At 38.5% G+C, this 21,959-nt stretch overlaps 1 protein-coding gene across 3 annotated transcripts in view; it reads left to right on the forward strand.

The window, feature by feature from the left end:
* TAF2 (TATA-box binding protein associated factor 2) overlaps positions 1-12,329 on the forward strand; it is a 100,659-nt gene extending 88,330 nt beyond the window's left edge. For all 3 annotated transcript variants that reach the window (XM_038390507.2, XM_038390511.2, XM_043507401.1), the window contains one exon: positions 10,668-12,329. In XM_038390507.2, coding sequence (XP_038246435.1) covers positions 10,668-10,933 — 266 coding nt within the window. In that variant the 3' untranslated portion in view covers positions 10,934-12,329. The remainder of the gene's footprint in view (positions 1-10,667) is intronic.
* The last annotated feature ends 9,630 nt before the right edge of the window (positions 12,330-21,959 follow it).

Genomic DNA, 21,959 nt, shown 5'->3' on the forward strand with positions numbered 1-21,959 from the left:
CATAAGTACTCCTTTTCATTTCTTAGCTTACTGAGAAATCAGACATTATCTTTGCCTCTGAAAGTGTATGGAACTTACTTAAAAGCCTTTGAAAATCATTGTATTTTGAGAGACAAGGTGGATGAGTATTACCTAACCTACCTTGGAATTCCTCGTTCATGGGGAATAATTGCAATCCCCGATCCTCATCACGAATGGGGTTCAACGGGTTACCCACACCTGTCAGCGTAGGGTAGACACACGCTGAGCCAGTCAGTGTAGCGCGTGTGCAGCCCCGGACATCTAAGGGCATCACAGACCTGATATTGCTCAATCTCAGGTGGCTGAATGCCACTTGTCCCTCTAAGAAGTTGGACGCCGATCGCTCAGGGGTCGCATAACTAGTTAGCATGCCTTGTATCTCTAATATCGTGTGACCGACAGGACTACAATTACATTGCATACAATACTGTATTTTGAGACAGTTTGATCTTAGCATATTTTTTCTTGTTTTTTCTTCCTTGATTTATACCGCTAGGTTATACCGCTAGGATTATTTATTAAAATATCCTTTGCTTTTAAAACTTCACCTTTTTCTTCTTTTTGGTACAAACTGAGAAATACAACTTTCAGGTGAGCAATAAGGGCAGATGAGCTCAAATAATAAACAAATGAGGAAAAAACATACCATGTCTAAATAGAATTGCTTCCAAATGCAATTTTCTCAGTTTTCCAGAGATATCAATGATTCTTTACAGCCAAGATTTTCAGGGGACTTTCAGAATGATTTGAATTATTGCAGGACTTGCAGAGTAAGCATACTTCAACTGTTGATGGCGTTGAAATGGCTTTTGATGGAGGTGATAAAATAGAACATCGTATTAGTAGATATCAGGGCTCTCATGTCATCTCCAAACCAAGGTACCCTGAAAAAATTGTGAGTCTTAGTCCATACACAGCCTCTCCTCTCAGAGCTGTGGGTCAGACTCACATCAGCTCTTACAAAACATTAGGGAATTAGCCAAACACAGTTCTAGCTTTGCAAATAGCAGCTGGAAAGAGAGAATTCATGATGGCTTTGAATGCTGCCATATCTATTTGTGAGTGATATTCAGCACACTTTGATTTCCCTACAGGATAATAAACTGGACTCAAACACAAATTTCTCCTTGTTACTGTGTCTTACAGAAAACTCAGTGGCTCAACACATCCTCACCCCTAGTAAATTTGATTTTCTTTATTATATTACTGTTTTACAAGCTTTCTATTGTATCCTTTTACCCATAAAGGTGGCCCTATGAGGTAAGGGTTGAGACCCACAAACAGGATAGTAAAGGGAGATTTGCAGTACAACTGGTTATTCTGTGTAAAAGTAGGGTTTCAGTTTTTAATGCTGTAATTACAGCATGTTTCATAGTTCAGCTTCACTTTGAAAATGTTTTCAAACATATGTTAAAAATACCCTAAATACAATAATGAATTTTTTTATGCTGTTCAAACCATGAATGCCTCTGTGCATCTTACAAAAAATAATTAAACCCAGAAAATTCAAGTATGTGAAGTATTTTTTAAACTTGCTGTTATGTTAATTATAGTTCTTCCCTAAGTACAGCAGCTTTGAGAGAATCAACAGAAGCCTTTTTTGAGCATCTGAAGTCATTCAAGATCAGATTTCTAATTTGAAAAACAGAATTTTTATTTGCTATTAAATCATCAAGAACAGTGGCAATGTTCCACTGTCAGTCTTAAAAGATCACAAAAATGTCAAGACTTTGCACTCTTTCTTTCTAATGTAAACACCAGCCTTCATGTCATATTTAAGACTGCAAGGTGACTATTGCACTATATTGCACAGATGAATTTGGTGAAATGGGTTTAGTCCATCTGAAAAAGTGTCCTTTTATTAGGTAGTCCTTTCAGTCGGATTAGCTTTTACATCAGACAAGATTAAAATAGAATCTCTTTTACTTTCGTATTCCACTGTTCTTAAAGTGTAGTCATACTCTAAAATCAGTCACTGTAAAAATTGTATCACAGGATTCATTTATTCATTTATATTTTTCCCCATTCTTGTTTATCACCAGTATAACAGTTCAAAACATGGTTCATTTAGCTAGAAAGTGAAAAGTTGCTGGAATTATTTGAAACTTGTGATAATGAGCAGAACAAATATTGCCTCAAAGTATAGAAGGAAAATACTTTAGTTACATTTTTAAATAATGCATTTATTACAATATACTTGAGTGTGTAGTAAGTACTACAAATTTCTACACTGTTACAAATTGTCTATTGAAGATCAGTTTGATGTACAAATTCACCATAACATGGCTGCATGTATAACTGGGACTTGGTCCTGCTTTGAGCAGGGGGTTGGACTAGATGACCTTCTGGGGTCCCTTCCAACCCTGATATTCTATGATTCTATGCTTCTATGTGTACAGACACCATTGTTGTCAGTGGAAATTCAACCAGGGACCTATATCAAGAGCACAAGTCCCTGCTACTTGAGCAAAATGAATTCACTCAGGGTTTGCCTTAACAGTATGTTAGTGCACATTAGCTGGGTGTGTATTCTAGTGGGTGGGCACCAGGGTGTCACACACTTACTGATTTGTGTGGACCCTGCTGGCATGAACTAACAGTTCCTTAGTGCATGTTGATGTAGCCCATACTATGTTAAAGTGCACTAGGGAACTTTAGTGTGTACTAGCAGTGTCCACACAATACACTGGTGTGAACAAGAACTTACATCCCAGTTGGTGTGCACTGACACACCATGTAGACACAGAAGCCCTCAGTCAGCTGAGTAAATATCATGCTGTTATAGTCACAAGGATCAACCACTAGAGGGAGACAGGATCACCTGCACTACACCAATGTACTTAATAATGCAGGTGCGGTAATTCTTGTTTCTCAGAACATGATAGCAGCATTGACAGGCTTGGTTTTGCGTAGCCTTTTTAAGATGGAAATATTTGCTGTAATTGTTGTGGTAGACTAGCTTTAATACGTATTATCTAAGTACACAGTATGCATGGGATAATTTTATTATCTAAAATATGCTCGTTTCCAATCTGGTGGCTTTTAGGCTTTGAGATTCTGTTGGAGCCTGTATAGCACTGAAATAGCATAATGTATATTGAGCTAATAGCCATTCTGTCCTACATGAAGAATGGTATTTCCAGGTACTTTAGAAGAAAGTGTGTGAAAGATGCTATAACAATAACATAAACATTCAAGATAAAAGTCACAAAATGCCTCTCTGCCATGTACATTGGCCAAACCAGACAGTCTCTACGCAAAAGAATAAATGGACACAAATCTGACATCAGAAATCATAACATTCAAAAATCAGTAGGAGAACACTTAAACCTCTCTGGCCACTCAGTAACAGATTTAAAGGTGGCAATTTTGCAACAGAAAAGCTTCAAACACAGACTCCAATGAGAAACTGCTGAGCTTGAATTAATATGCAAACTAGATGCCATTAACTTGGGTTTGAATAGAGACTGGGAGTGGCTGGGTCATTACACATATTGAATCTATTTCCCCATATTAAGTATCCTCACACCTTCTTGTCAACTGTCTAAATGGGCCGTCTTGATTATCACTACAAAAGTTTCAGAGTAGCAGCCATGTTAGTCTGTATCCACAAAAAGAACAGGAGTACTTGTGGTGGTGGTGTTTTTTTCCTCCTGCTGATAATAGCTCATCTTAATGAATTAGCCTCTTACTCCATCTTTTCATGTGCTCTGTATATATGTGTGTGTGTGTGTGTGTGTGTGTGTGTGTGGTGGTGGTGGTGTTTTTTTTCCTCCTGCTGATAATAGCTCATCTTAATGAATTAGCCTCTTACTCCATCTTTTCATGTGCTCTGTATATATGTATGTGTGTGTGTGTGTGTGTATATATATATATATATATATATATCTTACTATATGTTCCATTCTATGCATCTGATGAAGTGGGCTGTAGCCCACGAAAACTTATGCTCAAATAAATTTGTTAGTCTCTGAAGTGCCACAAGTACTCCTGTTCTTTTTGCGGATACAGACTAACATGGCTGCTAATCTGAAATATGACTGAGACATTCATCTGTGGTCTTACAGGGAGTCTCAAATACACTGTGCCAGGAAAACGTATACAGATCTCATATTCTGTTGCAACTGCTAATTTCACTTAGAGAATGATTTATTCTTGTAGGGTTATTAGAGGGGACTGGTCGGACTTTTAGACTGACAAACTAATGTCCACACAGGTCCTCAAGGACTCTGGACCTACTTGGCTTATTGAAAGAAATATGGCTCAGTACCCTTTTATAAACTTTAATAAAGCTATTAAACAAAATATTATAAAAAATCAAGAAAACATGTCACCAAACCTAAACTATTGTTAATAATACTAACTAAAATTAAAGGAATACAGCTATTAAATCAAGATAAAATTACCAAATTAGTATCAATATTGGTTTGGAAATAAATCATCATATTAGTAAAATCACCAAATTAATACAACGAATAAAGCTTATAATATTCTAAGAAGGGCTCTGAGGATGTGGCTTTCTGTTTGGTTATAAATCCCAACTAAAGAATTTTACCAGGTCAGTCAAATACTGAAACCAAATGATCTAATGTCTGAACCACAATTTCAGAGTCAATTACAAAGTTTCCTCCTTAGATTTCAATTCTTGTGTGATGAGTAACCCTTTTCATCCCTCCCCTGCACAGAGAAATTACAATGAAGGCCTTAAAAGAGCCCTTTGATAAGCAGAAGTTTGACAACTCTTGTTTGGCAGTTCACAGCTGCCAGCTTTAAATTCTTAGGCCCCACCAAAGACAGAACACACTTTATTTAATGAATATTTTTATGAGACTTTGTTTTATGGCTTTGAGAAACTTGGGAAACTCTCTTTCTGTTGCCTTTCTTGTGTGGACTTTATGGGTGATGCTACATAGGTGCACACACATAACCACACCTTAAGTTTATAAAATAAAAGGGTTGGGACATATCCCAGCTAATACAAACAAAAGACAAGAATGAAAATGGAAAAATATGAAAAAAGGAGAATTATAAACTCTTCAGCTTTTGTGGTCTTCTGGGCTCTCATGAAATAGGAGCTGGAAGTGTGGTTGCGGAGCCAGATAGTGATGTTGCTGACACAGCACTTCTTGTTAGTGGGTTTTCTTCAGGTGCAGGGAGAGACTGTCCAAAGACTGACATAGCTTTTTTGTTGATGATTTGACTTCCTCTCTGAGAAGTAATCAGTTTCAGGATTCTGGAAGATCAGTCTTCTCTCAGGTGGCCCATTGACCCAGAAGGCTTCTTGGCCCCACCCTTGATTCTTATGGTTTTGAGCATTGCTCACTCTGCAGTGCCGCCTTCCAAAGTGTTCAGAAAAATCAGGTGCAAATTGATCCTCTTCAGCAAACATCAAACAGGAAAAGTCTCACTTAAGCCAACAAGTTTAAAAAGATTTGATTTTTCTGTAGCACAGAGGCTGTAAGTCTGCAGTTCTCCCCAAAATATAAAAATACAGAACAGGAGACTACTTTTGAGGAAGTTGGCATGGCCTTTTCTGGGTGTAGAGGTCTCTTGAGATATATTATGTCACCAGTTTACAAAATTTCAGCACAAAGTAAAATAAAAACTGATTTAAATAACGCTAGCAACCTAACAGCCCCTCAACATTCATCCATCAGCAAAATTAAAAATAAATTGGACAGCTTATGAGTAGATGTAATTATTTCGCAAACAAGACAATTTACTAATCTTTATATTTAGGAGCTAGGACATAAGTCAAACAACTTGTTTTTGAAAGTTTTCATTTTGATGGAAAAAAGATTAAAGCTTATCAAAATAAAACCCATGTAAAATAAATATTCAAGTTTAAAATGAAGTCTGTATTCCCATGTGTGCTACTTCTCTTCCATCATATCTCTGCAGACTTTGTAACTTTCTTTTTGACTAACTAGGTGTTCTAGGAGTCTCATCTCATTTGGCAGTTTCACCTAATTCTGCACATCTACCCAACTATTTGGAACAAAGAAAAGCTAATAATTATGTTGGAATCTGCACATCCAGAACAAAGGAAGATGCCAAGTGGATTCTGAATTTGTATATTCTGTTTCAAGGAATGCTAGTAACCACTTCAGAAGTGAATTCATGAATTCTCCTGCTCGTTACTGTTTTTTGCTATTATATGAGAAACACAGGTTCAGATTCTTATTCCATGAGAGAAGAAATTGCATTGTCTCCTGGCAGCAATCCCCCTTTGACCAAAGAAATGAAATTGATGGCCTTAGAAAGAATTATTATTTAGCCCTCCTCACCTGGATTGGCAGGTTGCTAACACAGGCCTTCTGTAAGCGTTAATCATAGGGAATCCTTGGGGTGAAAAGGTGATCTCTTTGTGCAACACTGATTTCTGTTTAGGGAGGGTCAATGCCTAACGTAGGTATAGTACTTCTAATCCCTCACAAAGGTCCATTTTACAGATGTTTTTCTTCAATCACCTGGGCAGGCTTCTTCTGACACATTTATGATGCCTATGTTGACTTCAAAGCACTCTTTGACAGTATCAAATATCGTGTCTTTTGGGGGGTTGGTGGTGTTGGAATTTTTGAAAAACATCTGTTGGCAGTGAAGCATCTGTGTGAAGGAAGTGAATATTGTCAGATTCAAGGACTGCGGCACAAACTGGCTCAGTTTTGAATGTATTTAAAGAACAATGTATGAAAGGATTTGAGCTAGTCTAGTCAGCCTTGATTTCCTTTTTTGTATCACAATATACAAAGTGTTGCTGCAATCTGTGCCGTCTATGCTTGTTTCTATAGTAATATTATTCCCCAGTTGTTTTTACTGATTACATTCTGATCATCATTGGGGTTCCCTTAAGTTGTTGGTAGATAAAACCATGAATATATAGATTTTTGGGTCAACTGAAGAAGGAAGAAATTAGTGATGCCATTGATTTTGAAGTCTAACACTTAGATGATCAGTTCAGTGATCAGTTTAATGAAGGTCATTTTGTCTTAATGTTTTCTAGATTTTTGAAAGATGAGCCCCTCTCTCTGGAAAACGAAGTCAATCGTTCCCTACCATGTGGTTTTAAAAGCTTACAAGTCTTAATATATACATTTTCTGTTCCTCCTTAATTCTTCCTCTGCCCCTGAGGGGCACGACCGATACTTTGAGAAATGCTTGTGTAGGATCTTTTCGTACATGATCTGAAAAGCAGTGATATAGTTATCAATGTCATTAACAGGTATCATTGACATCTGAGTTAGCACTCACTGAAATAAATGTCAGTTCACACTTCAGAGCTATTGTTATAGGATAGGCTTTCTGCAAATTCAGATATTTGTTTTTGCATTGATTTTACTGGCTTCATGTTTTGAAGGTTTTCTTTGCAATCATAAGAGCTTGAGACCTACTATTTTAAAATAAAAACAAACACAGAGGAACAAGACAGACCTAAGCATACTGCACCTTTCAGCTAGTCTTTCATGTGTCTCTCATAGGGGAGCACTTACCTATCATTCAGGGACATTTGCCATTTGCTTATCAGTATTAACATACTACCTCCAGTACTTGCTCTGTACCCTTCCCCTTCCACAGTTGGAAGATTCAGAAGTATGCTTTGGCATCAGAGATGCTTTGTATGCTGTGCCATTCTGACCTTAGTATCTATGAATCTAGCCCTCTGAAATGCAGCATGTAGTATTAGGGGTGAGCCAGAAACAAAACCCTGGATCTGAAAATCTCTCTCCCCTAAGAGTTCGTCAGAGCTGAAGTCTATAGATCGGGCTCATCTGATGCCCTCTTTATTTTACTGTGTAACTGTGATAATAGAATTGTTCATCTAAATAACCTTTAACATACATGATATTCTTTGCCAGTGTAACATGCAAATAAAATATTTGTATACAACATTGTGTGCATATAAAATATTTGTGCACTGCAAGCAATGTAAACAAAAGCATAATCTTCTTTACCCATGTATCATGAACTAATTGGGACTGAGGAATTCATAAAATCAAAAACTGTATAAAATTGAATATCTCCAAATGACAGTAGATATGGTGCATAAGTTGAAGTTTGCAATACGTTTTCTTTTTGTCCTTCAAACCACTGCAAAGTGATTTCTAATACACTGAAGGCATTAGCATGTGAAGGGATGCCACTGTTACTACATTATTCTGCCACCCCCTGCTGGTTGGGAAATATGGCTCGTTTAACTGGTTGTTCATAACATTGGTGTTCTACTGTATTCTAATATCCTGAGCAGACATGTTAATTTTTCATTGTGCCAAGGTTCATAGGTTCACTATAATGGGTATTTCAGCATGCTTGCAGCTTGAGGGCAGAAACCATGCTGTTCTAGATACCTAAAAAGTAGATAGAATTTAAAGGAATGGGTTTAGGAAGTGGAAGTAGATTCAGAGGGGAGGTCTTTTGAGAGACTTAAGATTATTAGAAATAAAGAATTGTTACAAGTATAGTCATGAAGCAGTCTCTTATCTTTTTGCAGTAAACTGGCAAGCGTCCTACAGATTTAGATTACATCTGTCCAGGGTAGAGTAAAAAGTGATGTGGTTAATATGCATTAAGGTCAACAATTAACGTCTTAGTTAGCATGTGCATGCATGTATATACCATAATAGAGTTAATAGTACATCAGAAATTAAAGCCACTTTGAATTGTGATGATTAATGATTTTATTTGATAACAATTAAGGCATATATTATTCTGCTGAGTTCAGGATTAAAGTCTGTAAAATGTTCATAGATTCACAGAATTTAAGCCCAGAGGGACCACTGTGATCATCTGATCTGACCTCTTGCATAACATAAGCCATTTATTTTCACCCAGTAATTCCTGCATCAAGCCCATATCTAGGGGTTGAGGTAGAGCATGGTTTTTAAAAAGGCATCCAGTCTTCAGGTAATAGAGAATCAAATCATAACCCTTGGTAATTTGTTCTAATGGTTAATTATCCACCCTTAGCCCTGTTCTACACTGGGGAAGGGGGTCGACCTAAGATACACAACTTCAGCTATGGCATATCTTAGGTCAACTTACGGCAGCGAGTCGACCACTGCTGCTCCCCTGTCGACTCCGCTTCTGCCTCTCACGAGCTGGAGTTCCAGAGTTGACAGGGAGCATGTTCGGGGATCGATATATTTCTAGATGAGATGCGATAAATCAGTCCCCAATAGATTGATCACTACCCGGTAATAAGACTTTGCACCTTATTCCTAGCCTGAATTTATGCTTCAGCTTCCAGACATTAGATTTTATGGGGTGTTTTCTACTAGATTAAAGAACAGTGTATTATCTAAAAGAAAAGGAGTACTTGTGGCACCTTAGAGACTAACAAATTTATTAGAGCATAAGCTTTCGTGAGCTACAGCTCACTTCATCGGATGCATCGAAATGCATCCGATGAAGTGAGCTGTAGCTCACGAAAGCTTATGCTCTAATAAATTTGTTAGTCTCTAAGGTGCCACAAGTACTCCTTTTCTTTTTGCGAATACAGACTAACACGGCTGCTACTCTGAAACCAGCGTATTATCTGTAATCTTCTCTCATGTAGGTACTTATAGGTGGTGATCAAATCACCTCTTAATCTTTTCTTGGATACATTAAATAGATTGAGCTTTTTTAAGTCTTTTGCTATGATTGTCAGTCATATTGAGGAAAAATGCAAAGTTGGTTTCTGAAGTGTTTTGACTTCTAAGAAAACTGGATTACCAAGACAGAGGCAGTTACACTGAGTTTTGCCTTGCAGTGGGTAGAGAGCAAATCATGGTGCCTTGGGAAGACCAATCTGCAATATTTCTGCAGTTCTGTAAAATGCTACAGATAATATAAAAGAAAAATTCAGAATATAGAACAGACTTGCTGTGTTGATGAAACAGGCCTGTATCTACTTGGAGGACTTATTCCTGTATTGCTTAACTATGTAAAATCCTGGTGTGTAAAGAATATTAATATCCTATTAGCGTAATTGGGATTTCTGTTTATTTAAGATGACAAACTTTGAATGTCTGTATTATTCAGAAGAGAGAGGAAATGCTTGTATGTTAAATAACTTATTTTGAAAAATCAATTTATTTCCACTGTTCAACATCAAAAAATTCATGTTTGTATAGAGAGCCTAATGTTTGACATCAGCGGCCAGTACAGGAAATTTAACTTCTTAATAGTGCCACTCATTGGTTTGATTATTGTTGTCCATTATTGTTGTCCATTATCGTTATATCCAGAATTTTTCATGAGCAGCCTAGTTGTTCGCTGTTTACATTTTATTAAGTTTTTGAACTTTTATGTTGGAAAATTGGTGTCTTGAAATTGGTATAGTTTTTGCAGTTCCTTAGCTGTATAGTCACTAGTCAAATGGGATACATTTATACCATTCGAAGCAGGGAGTCGCACATCCCACCTACACTGCTAAGAATTAAGCCCACGGTATGGAAACTGTCAATGTGCTTATAGGCTTGTCTAGGAATACCAGAAGGTAATGGCACCAGTGTACTAATAGAATCTATATTAGAATACTAAATATGATGGGAGACATGGTAGTGTAGATTCTAGCTTATATTTCAGCTTTGTTTGATGTTAAATTATGTCAGTTAATAATTTATTGCAATGTAAAAATTGAAATTCCAATTATATCTTTGTCTTAGGTAAAGAACAGTCTTCACTAGAGCTGAACATGCTTCCAGTGCCAGCAGCTCCACTCTCCGTATTCAGTAAAGAATCCAGTTCCTCAAAACACGGTGATCACCACCACCACCACCACCATGAGCACAAGAAAAAGAAGAAGAAGCATAAACATAAGCATAAACATAAACATAAACATGACAGCAAAGAAAAAGAGAAGGAGCCCTTCACTTTCTCCAATAGCCCAGCCAGTGGGCGGTCAATTCGCTCTCCGTCACTTTCAGACTGAAGTGAGCATTTCTAGGACTCAACCCAGAGCATTTACAGAGCATTTAGAAGGATGTATATAACTAAAGTCTCTATCTTTTTCTATGAAAATAGGAAAGCATGAATTGTCTGAGCAATTCAGAAGCTGTGTCACAATCCAAATTTGAAATATTCTATTTGTATACTCAGTAGCCGAACTGAATCTGATTCAAAAAATGTTTTATGGTTCTGAGTCAGTTTCTTTTTCCCTGTTCTTTCTCCCCACCTCCCACTCACTTTCCCTTTTAAACAAAGAAAACAGCTATATAAAGACCCCATGTCTACTGGCAACCCCCTGAACATCATGCTGTCCATGTGTACTGCCAGACTCAATTATGTTTTACGCCTTTGATGAATGTTATGAGGCAAAGTATGTTTTAAACAGAAACCAACTGCCAGACCTCTGATGAAGCACTGTTTCCAAGACAGTATTGTATAACCAAACATAGACCTCCTGAGAAGAGAAAGGGTTTCCTATAATCTTCTTCGGTTGAGCTATTTCTTGCTTTAACCATTGCAGTGTAATGTCAGAATTTTAAAACTAGTACATAGAATATTTGCCTTTTTCGGATACTAAACTCTTTAAGTTCCAAGCTTCTTTTAAGCTGCAGATTTTTATTATGGACATGACCCTTTGAATATAATCGCATTCTGCAATTATGTTTCCGTAATTTTAGCAGAAAAACTTAATGCATGTTTTGCCCTTAATCAGGCTTTTAAAATATAATAAAATTTGCAAATTATTTTGGCAAAGGCAGCTTTTTCATTAAATATAATGAAATTGGAAAAAATGACTTTTGCTGAAATTAAAAACATTTTGGAAATCTGTATACATTAAAAAATATACTCTTGTTAAGTGAATTTACTTGGAAGTATTCTACAATATCAGTTCATGAATCTACAGGAAAAAATATGTTACTATATTAACCTAGGTCTGAGACTTTAAAAGGTGAGTGAATTCAGGTGTCTTGAACTGTGATTTATGCAATTTAGTTATGCTAATACACCCAGCCAATATTTTGTTTTAAAACTTCAGTTTTTAAAATATTTGGCAATACAAGTAAAAACATCACTGCTTCTTTTTACATTTTCTCCTTATTTGTATGTAGAGGTAGGGGTTTTTTTATGTTTTTATTTTCATGTACCAGTTTACTACTGTTGGGTGGATTTTACATCTTATTCAGCTTTCTGTTATAAAATGGTTGTCTTTAGGTTAAATATTTTATTTTCACATGTTTTTGTTAAAGGACTCCTGAGAGAATGAATGATGCTACATCTAGGAAAAAAAGTGTTCAAAAGTACCCAAGAAGAATTTTTTTTAAAACCAGCCTGTTTTCCCCTATCCCTCCTCCCCAATAAACACTTTTATATGAAATACATGCGGTTGGATCTTGTCATATTTTTGGTGTGTACCATTGAACAGAAACAAATTATTTACGATCTATAGGAAAACAATGCATCAAGCAGCAGGGGGTAAGAGGGAAAAAGCAGACATTCCTTAATGCAGGTTTACTTAGATTATTCTGTTACTTTTAGGCCTTACCTACGAGACTTTAAGATTATATTGTTGTTACAGGCTTTAGAGAGCTGATGTTTTAAATACCAATACATGAAAAGGGATATGTTTGTTTGTTACCACCCTAAGCAAAGATCAGAGCCCCAAAAATCTTACAATATTGGTTAATGATATAACAGCAGGCAGCAGGAAAAAAAAAACAGGTGAGGTTGGGAAGGAAGGACAAGGTAACAGTAATACAAGCATGATTTGTACAGTTTAACATAACACCTAGCCACTGTCGACTGATATTCTGCTGGCATTGTGAATTAAGGAGCAGAGATTTTGAAGTGGCTTGATGGGATTTTTCAGATTGTTTTTCCACAGGTTAAGAGCTGACACACAAAGTGGAAAGGTGTTTGTGGGACTGTGATTACATTTTGGGGAAGCAGCACTCTAGTGATATGAGCAAAGAGTTGAGAGTCAATAGACCTGGGTTCTAATCCCAGTTGTGACATATTTATTGGTTTGAGTCCGATTAAATTGTTTAACATCTATGTGTTTGTTTTCCCTTCTTTAAAATTAAATTGTGGTTGATCCCCAAATGTGTTAGACACTGTATGAAGACATAGAAAGTCACAGTCCTTGCTCCCAAAGAGTTTGCAATTTTGTAATTTATAACTATCCAGTGTTCAACTGTTTTGAAATTTTCTCCTTCAACATTAAAAATGGAATGTGTAGTGATTTAGTGTAATGTCTGGTTGTTGGATTATTTATCTCCTGTAAATTCAGATCTTACCGGTTACTTGGAATGCATACAGTTCATTTTGTACAGTCTAGTTCTGATATTCAAAGTTGTAAATTGTCCTAATCCATAGGGCTCTGCTATCTGGGCCGTAAGGGAAAATGCTTGACTTGGTAGGTTTGCATTTGCTCAAGCACTGTGAAAATGTATGTGCACATGTTGCATATGTATGTATGTAAATATATATGTATACCTGTTTTTGTCTGTCTTATGTGTGAAATATATACATGAACATGAGAGACCGTCTGTGTGTGTGCACGCATGCATAAACACAGAGAGAGCAAAGACTACACAATTCATTTCAATGTCTGATGCTCAGTTAGTTGTTACCTTTTCTGACTGTCTTATGGTTGTGGGGAAGGGATTCCATAACGCAAGCTGTTCTCTGAATTCTTGCACAAGACTTGATTCTTGTCTCTGTATAGCAAATTCATATCCAAGCCCATAAAATACTCCAAGCTAAACTTCTAAGATTAATATTGAGAACAACAGTAAGCCATCTTACTTTGTCTAGCTCCTTAGGGCATAAAACTACAGTATTTTAATGGCAGGTTTCAGAGTAGCAGCTGTGTTGGTCTGTATTCACAAAAAGAAAATGAGTACTTGTGGCACCTTAGAGACTAACAAATTTATTTGAGCATAAGCTTTCATGAGCTACAGCTCACTTAATGACTACTTACATTTATTTCATATTCATAAAAGTCATAGGTGATTTTTATGTGAACTGCACATGAAGGCACTTAAGTCCTACCAGTATTTCCATAATTTCTTTAACACAGTTTATCCACTCAAAGTAAGAATATGAACATTGTTTACACAATATTAGATATATGACCCTTAAAATATTGAAGGTGAATATTAATGTTTTGAATATGATTTTAAATTAGGTTATATTTATATACTGTTGTCTCATTCAGAATTTAAAACCACAATAATGATTTTTCATTCATAATAAGCCATGGACACTTAATATAAATTTGCATTCTTATCAGGTCCTCTGATATCCTCAATAAGTGTCAAGATGTTATTTAAATAAATTGTTCTTAGATTGTTTATCTTTGGCATAAAACTGTAACATATATCAAAAACCTATATTGATATCCACAAGTGAGCCAGAAATCAGTTTTAGAAAAAACTTTGCATTAATGTATTACTGTGACCTCAGCTGGCTCCCTGGTCATTCAATTAGGGTGAACTGCAAAGAATGGGGCAGACAATCCCTAAAGCTGGTGGATATTTCAATGCCTAGATTTTCCAAACCAGCACAAAATAGCTTCTATACTGCACTGGTTGCCCAGAAGCCAACAACACAGTTCCCTTAAAGTAACCCAGCCTAGACACCCAAGTCAGATATGATGAGGACTAATTAAAATCTTATTCATCATATAAAAAAGGTTCTACCAATCCCAAAGGGTTGGACACATTACCTCCCAGGTTAATGAATATTCCAGACCTCTCCCAAATACACGCTTGCAGCCAATTCTTATTAACCAAACTAAAATTTGTTAAAAAAGAAAAAGGAGAGACTTGGTTAAAACAGTATACATACAGACATGAGTCAATCTTGAGATTCAGATTCATAGCAGAGATGGTGAGTTTTGTGGATGCAAAGAGTTCTTTCAGAAATAGTTCAAAGGTTATAGTCCAGTGTTTCTATTCAGGGCGGTCCAGTCAGAACTGGGATCTCAGTCCTTGTGGCTTAGGCTTCAGCTGCATGAAACTTCAAGCAGATCTGAGATGACAGGATCAAGACCCAAGGGTCTTTTATACAATTCCAGGCCTTCTTTAACAGGCCAACAATAGGCATTCAGGGTGACTTCGAAGGTCTGTTTCTTGAGTGCTCTGTTGCATGGGGTGCACAGTTGCTTTAAATATTCAAAAACAGAAGCTGCTAAGTGAATCCTTGGGCATTTGCCTAACTTCAAAAGTGCTAAGCACCTCAGTTTTAAGGCCAAAATTTTTCAAAATAGAAACCTTTGTGATTTATATAGCACCTAAAGTGTGCCCCAGATGCTTTACAGAGTATAGAAAGATAGGGGGCCAGCCATGCAGAGTTTACAATCTTAAATTAAAACAAAGGAGGGCAGGGGGAAGGGAGAAAAAGGATTACAATTAAAATAATTGGGATTGCTTGTTTCTGTAAACTTGTTAGCAAATACTAGGTTGAGGGAATGGCCCTTTGAGCAAATGGGAAAATTGATAGGATAAATTTCAGATGTTGATGCTCAAATCCTAAAGCTACGGGGACATGCAACAACTTAGAACAGTACAGAGTGAACAGCTGAAGCTCCTTTTCCACAAAAGTGTAACAATTTAATTACAAGAAAAATGCATTTGTGAATAAGAACAAGGTCGTGATAGGCTGTGCAGCACAGTAACAAACACTTAATATCTTTTTTTTTTTTTTTAAAGAACTAACATGGTTTTTTCCAGTGAATGGAAGAACTCTGATCTAGCAAGGGGTGTTAGAGGTTAAATAGCTTTGAATGACAGTTTAAGAAGAGCTCTGCCGCCTGCAGAGCAATGCCCTGATTTAGTTTAGGGATCTATCCTCCAAAAGTTTAAACAGCTTGATAAACAGTTACAGCTGGGTGTTTTCTTCCCCCTCCCCCCCATTACTAATGAAGAGATGTTAGGAAGTGGGCAAGCTGACAAATGTACATGATTTAGGATTATATTGGAAAAATCTAATGAACTTTCCACCTGGTTCACTAATCCACAATTGCTTATGTAATAGGTGCTTTTGCTACACTATTTTCACCTCAAATCTAGCTGAAACATAACCAAGGTTTTGCTGTAATGTGCATGGAGAGATCAGACTTTCCCATAAATGGTATACTTGCTCAGGGCCCACCCAAATCCCTGCTCCAGCAGGGGTCACCAGACTCCCAATCAATATCCTAGGGATAAGCACTGGAGGAACTGGAGAGGCACGCTCCTGTTTGTGCCCTCGGTTCATAGCACAAGGAGGGCAACTGCGTGAGCATGAACCAGTGGACGCTACTTGTTACAAATAGCCAGTCTCCGGAGTGTGAAGTGCATGCGTACCCACATGTGGAATACACATAGGGACCAGCTCTTGAAGAACAACAACATATTTCTCTAGCCTCACTTTCAAAAATGCATGAACTGCTTGAGCTGAGATTTTTTCCCCAGACTTCTGCCCAAAGCAGATACCTGGTAAGGAAAATTTCAGACCAAATAGTGAAACTTTGGCAAAGTTACAAGCAATTGAAAACAGTCTTATTATTGGAAGTGAAGGGGGAGGTCTTATAATTGGAAGTGTAACAAAGGACAGTGATACTAGCCCTGCCTATAATAATGTTAATTAAATTTGATATTGCAATTTTTCTGAAAGAAACTTATACTTCAGGAATCTAGTTCTAAGTGATATACCATGCATGCAAAACCCAAATAACTATCTCAGCCAATAATTAAATAGGTTAGCCTATGTATAAGGACAACCATTGTTTTGTCTATAATTCCACTGTTGTCTAAATATATACTGAATGTCTGCTAATGTCAAATGCATTCAAAAGTATTGTTGCCTCTCTCAACCTGAGTGGTTAGCCTATAATAACTGTCTTGCAGATTGTTTCTGTTAAAGGGAGAAATCAGTGATGGAGTCAGGTATTTCTTTGATGTAATTTTGTTTATTTACAAGGAATGTTAGGCGGTCCTGTTTTCTTGGACACCAGGAATCAAACAAGAGGCAGTTTCTTTGCTCATCGTTCCAAGCTGCTTTCCACCCAGCACTCTAAACATTACATTCAATTCACTAATAGGTACTCTGCAAACTATGATAGATACCCTGGTGGTCAGATGACTAATACAAGCTTATTTCCCAGTAAGCATAATGGATTTAAGCGTGGCACTTATACAGTACTTTACATTGTACTAGCACTGTAATGGAGGGGGGGAGCCATGGCTCAGTGTTCATGTCGCTCTCCCCGTCAGTACCTGTCCCAAGCCAGGGAAGCTAATGATCCAACAAGTAGACCAAATTCGGTGAGGGATCCTGGTCACATGCTACCTGAGGCATGTTGCTCATTCGCTAAGAAGAAGCACTATAATGATGAAGAATGAGAGTTACAGTAATAAGATTGTGTGGTTACAATTGCAGTCTGTGCACATCTTGATGTTTCTTTAAGGGTCAATGAACTCACTTGTAGGCAAGTAGCAAGAAATGTGGCTGGAGAGGCGGTGAGTAACAGCAATGTGAGAAGAGGGTGAGGGCTTGACATGTAGGAAGTTTCCATCTGCCACGCGATGTGGAAAACGGTACAAAGACAGGAGTGAGGAAAGGAAACCCAGGGGACTCAAGGCTAGTGGGGAAGAGAGGTAAACAAAGAAACGTTTTTTCTTTGGGAGAGTGTCAATGAACTAAAAGATGTTGGGACATTGTTCAGGGTCAAGCTAAGAGTAGAAAACACCAACTTGCACTGTGAAAAAGGCACTCCCTTGATCAACACAAGTTACAGCAGCCTAAGCTCTGTCCACACCAGCACTATGTCGGTGGGAAATGCTCTCCTGCCAACATAGCTTCCGCCTCTCATGGAGGTGGAGTAATTATGTTGATGGGAGATCATTCTCCCATGGGCACAGCACGCCTTCTCCAAACTAGCTACAGCAATGCAGCTGTCCCATGTAGTGTAGATTTGCCCTTAGTCTGCTCACTGCCATTAATGCCAAAAGTGTAAGAATAGTAAGTAATTGACATAGTCTGGTTGATACTTTCCACTTCTTCTAAAACATCATTGTCCACACCAGTGCTTTAGATTCACTTCATCTCTACTTCAAGGATTTGGCATCAGAGGATTTGGAGCTCATAACTCCCCATCCTGAGACCTTTAACCAGAAAAGTGATCAGACAGCAGTTCGGCAGAATGGGCCAGTTGAGGGAGGCATATGCTCAGCCTGAAAGTCTGGGCAGAGTAATTGCTCTTGTGATTCTTAAGTGGAGCCTCTGTTAAGTGCCAGGATAAATAGTGAATCTAGAAAAGGCAAAGCTGAAGCTGGGAACATTGGGAGAGGCTGCTAATGATCCAGCAACATCTCCTCCTGTCTCCTACTTCTGTATGACCTGAGTCGGAATCGTCTGTGTCCGTTATAGTTCTTCTCTACTTCAGAATCTCTGTGTGTGTGTGTGTGTGTGTGTGTGTGTGTGTGTGTGTGTGTGTGAGAGTGTGGATAGGTAGATAGATAGTTTCTAGTGAACCTAGATTTAGCGTTTAGAGTTTTCAGTGTTTTTAGTATTTTTTTTATAACTAGGATAGTTGTTTAGATCCTCACCATCTCAGGCAGATTCTCTTTGCAGAGGACTATGCCCAGAATTCCAGGATTTAAGAACCATATCTCTTGACCCCATTCCTTCTCCATTGGTGATAAACACCAGTGCTGCCAAGTGTAGCATCTACCACTCCTTCCCTTCCTGCACCTGTGAGGGATGAGAGCTCCATCTGCAGAAACACCTACTGGTGAAGGCGGTGAGACCCCAGTAAGACCTGAGCAGGGGAGACCCCCTGTACTGAGGCCTCAGATAGTGAGCAACACCCCTGTGAGCACAAGCTCTGGAGCAGAGACCACAACTGTTAAGCCTAAGAAACTCTTTCATGAAAGTAGGGGACATGAAATAGCCATAAAGCTAGATTGCCATCCAGATCTGCCTCTAAGGAAATGGATCTTTCCTTTTCTTGGTCCAAGTAGGGCAAGTCCTCATGCATTTGTCCTAAAGAGTTAGGCCCTCATAAATCTTCCATCCAAGAAGGGAAGGTGCAAGGAAGAAGGATCTTCTGTCTCTGGCTCCATCTCATAGACCAAAAAATCGGCTTCCACTGGCTCCGACCTGGAATTGCACAGTGGACCTCCATTCAGCAGTTCCAACATCTTCCAGATGGGATCCTATGCATGCCAGGATAACAATTGAAAATAATGGTTCATCGGTCCCAACCTCAGAGACTCCTCAAACTCCAGGAAGAACAGATACCTTTACCTCATCAAAGGATATTTTTGTCCTCTCCTATTGGTCCCCCTCAGAGACATTTTAGCACCAGAAGAAAACCTTGAGGAGAAGGGGATCCTTCCCTACCATGTCTCCTAGCTGGAGCATTATTCCACCGTACCAATGGCACTGGCAGTACAACAAGAACCTACCTTTGCATTGGACAAATCTGATGTTCCTGATGAGCTATTCCCTCTGAGGGAGACAAGCCTGGACAGAACCCATAGCAGTCCTTGGAGCTATCCTCCTCCTGGTGATGACTACTCAGGGTGTGTTCGCAAAAAGAAAAGGAGTACTTGTGGCACCTTAGAGACTAACAAATTTATTAGAGCATAAGCTTTCGTGAGCTACAGCTCACTCTCAATGCTATGGCTCTCTGCAGTGGTCAGTCCATCCTTCCTACTGGACCTACTGGGCTCCTTGGGATCCATACACTAGACACCCTTGATCAGTGGAAGAATTGCAGCAGCACTTTTTTACCAGCCAATGCCAGCTGACTCCGCAGAGGAGGAAGTTGGGTCAGATCTGACTGTTCCAAAGTCACCTGCATCTGAAGAAGTGGTTTTTTACCCATGAAAGCTTATGCCCAAATAAATCTGTTAGTCTTTAAGGTGCCAACAGATTCCTTGTTGTTTTTGTGGATACAGACTAACACGGCTACCCCCTGATACATGAACACCAAGGCAACAATTCCCCGAACGGTCAGAGCCTCTCTTGTGCGGTGGATGAGACCAGAACAGGTGCAAGAAGGAGTCCATTTCCTCTCATCCACACCCAATGCAGCCATAGTTACAGATGCATCCCTCATAGCGTGGGGAATCCACATGGAAAATAACACTGCACAAGGCACAGGTCACCCCAGAATGCACATCAGTCCTTTGGAGCTGAAGGCAGTTCATCTAGCTGGCAACACATTCCTCCCCCTCGATCAGTTCTGTCACACTGAGATAATGTCAGATAATATGATAGTGGTGGGTTTGGGCCCTTTAGGGTAGCACCTGATGTGCTGGGATGCCACTGAGTCAGCCTATTCTGCCAGCCTGGGTCCCCTTTATCTGGCCTTGCTGGGCTAGGCTCATAAGCCTCTTCAAGCCAAGCACACAGGCAGGGCCACACCCAGCTGCACAGAGATCTGCTCTGGAAAGATTCAGCCTTAGGGGCTCGCCACAACACTCTGGTGCCTACTCTCTTTATGGGGTACAAACACAAAGGTTTTATGAAATTCATCCCCTCCCTCAATGTGGAGGGAGATATGCACAACTTCTTGCCCCCCAGTTAGAAATTTCATAAACTGAGTTATATTATAAACAAGAAATAAGTTTAACAATTACAAAAGGTGAATTTTAAGTGAATATAAGAGATAACAGACAAAACAAAGCAGATTACTGGGCAAATAAACCAAAGTACACAAGCTAAGCTCAATATACTTAAGAAACAGGTAAAAAAATGTAATTTCTTAGCCTACATTTTATTTTAGGCAAGTTGCAAAGTTTCTGTGGTTCAGAGTTCCAGTTATATTCCTTTTTAGACTAGACCCCTGTCTCAGTCTGGACTCCCACATTGCCTTCCCTTCAGGTGGCTTTAGCAGTCTTTCTTCATGGGCAGATGGGCCATGGAGAGGAGGAGGAGTCGCATTTGCCTTCCTCCCCACCCTTAAAAAGGATTTACATAATGTGGTAATCCTTTGTTTCCCAAACTTGATCCCCCTTCCCTTTCAGTGGAAAATTACAAGAAATCCCATGTAATGTTTAGTATCAGGTGACAAGACCACCTGATTCTGTAGTATCACAGCGTCCATGAATCAGTGGCAGCATGGAGTGTCCACAAAAAGGCCAAGCCTTTTCACAGTCCATTGTCCTCGCTGATGGGTCGTCAGCCCTGTCTGGCTTTTCCATTCTTCTACCTGAAGTGTTAGCAGTGGGTGTCACCCAAATTAGCATCGTTGAAATACAGATACATAGTCAATATTCCTAACTTCAAATACAGAAATGATACAGGCATACAAATTGGATAATCACATTCAGTAAATTATAATCTTTCCAATGATACCTTACAAGACCCATCTTGTATAAAGTTTCTCAGTTATGTCATATTCATATCATAAGAATATTTTCATAAAGAATATGGAGTGAAACATCACAATGATGACTATCATTTATGTAGACCAACAGGGTGGAGCATAATCTCTCTGTGTATAGAGGCAGTGAATTTATTGAATTGGTGCATCAGGAATCATCACATTCAGCAACATACCTACCAGGTACGCTGAATTCTCTGGTTTCAGAGTAGCAGCCATGTTAGTCTGTATCCGCAAAAAGAACAGGAGTACTTGTGGCACCTTAGAGACTAAAAAATTTATTAGAGCATAAGCTTTCATGGGCTACAGCCCACTTCATTGGATGCATAGAAGGGAACACATAGTAAGAAGATATATATATAAATACAGATAAGTTGGAAGTTACCATACAAACTGTGAGAGGCTAATTAGTTAACATGAGCTATTATCAGCAGGAGAAAAAAACTTTTGTAGTGATAATCAAGATGGCCCATTTAGACAGTTGACAAGAAGGTTTGAGGATACTTAATATGGGGAAATAGATTCAATATGTGTAATGACCCAGCCTCTCCGAGTCTCTATTCAAATCCAAGTTAATGTTATCTAGTGTGCATATGAATTCAAGCTCAGCAGTTTCTCATTGGAGTCTGTT

This window comes from Dermochelys coriacea, chromosome 2 (assembly GCF_009764565.3).
Source record: "Dermochelys coriacea isolate rDerCor1 chromosome 2, rDerCor1.pri.v4, whole genome shotgun sequence".
NCBI classification, from domain to species: Eukaryota; Metazoa; Chordata; order Testudines; family Dermochelyidae; genus Dermochelys; species Dermochelys coriacea.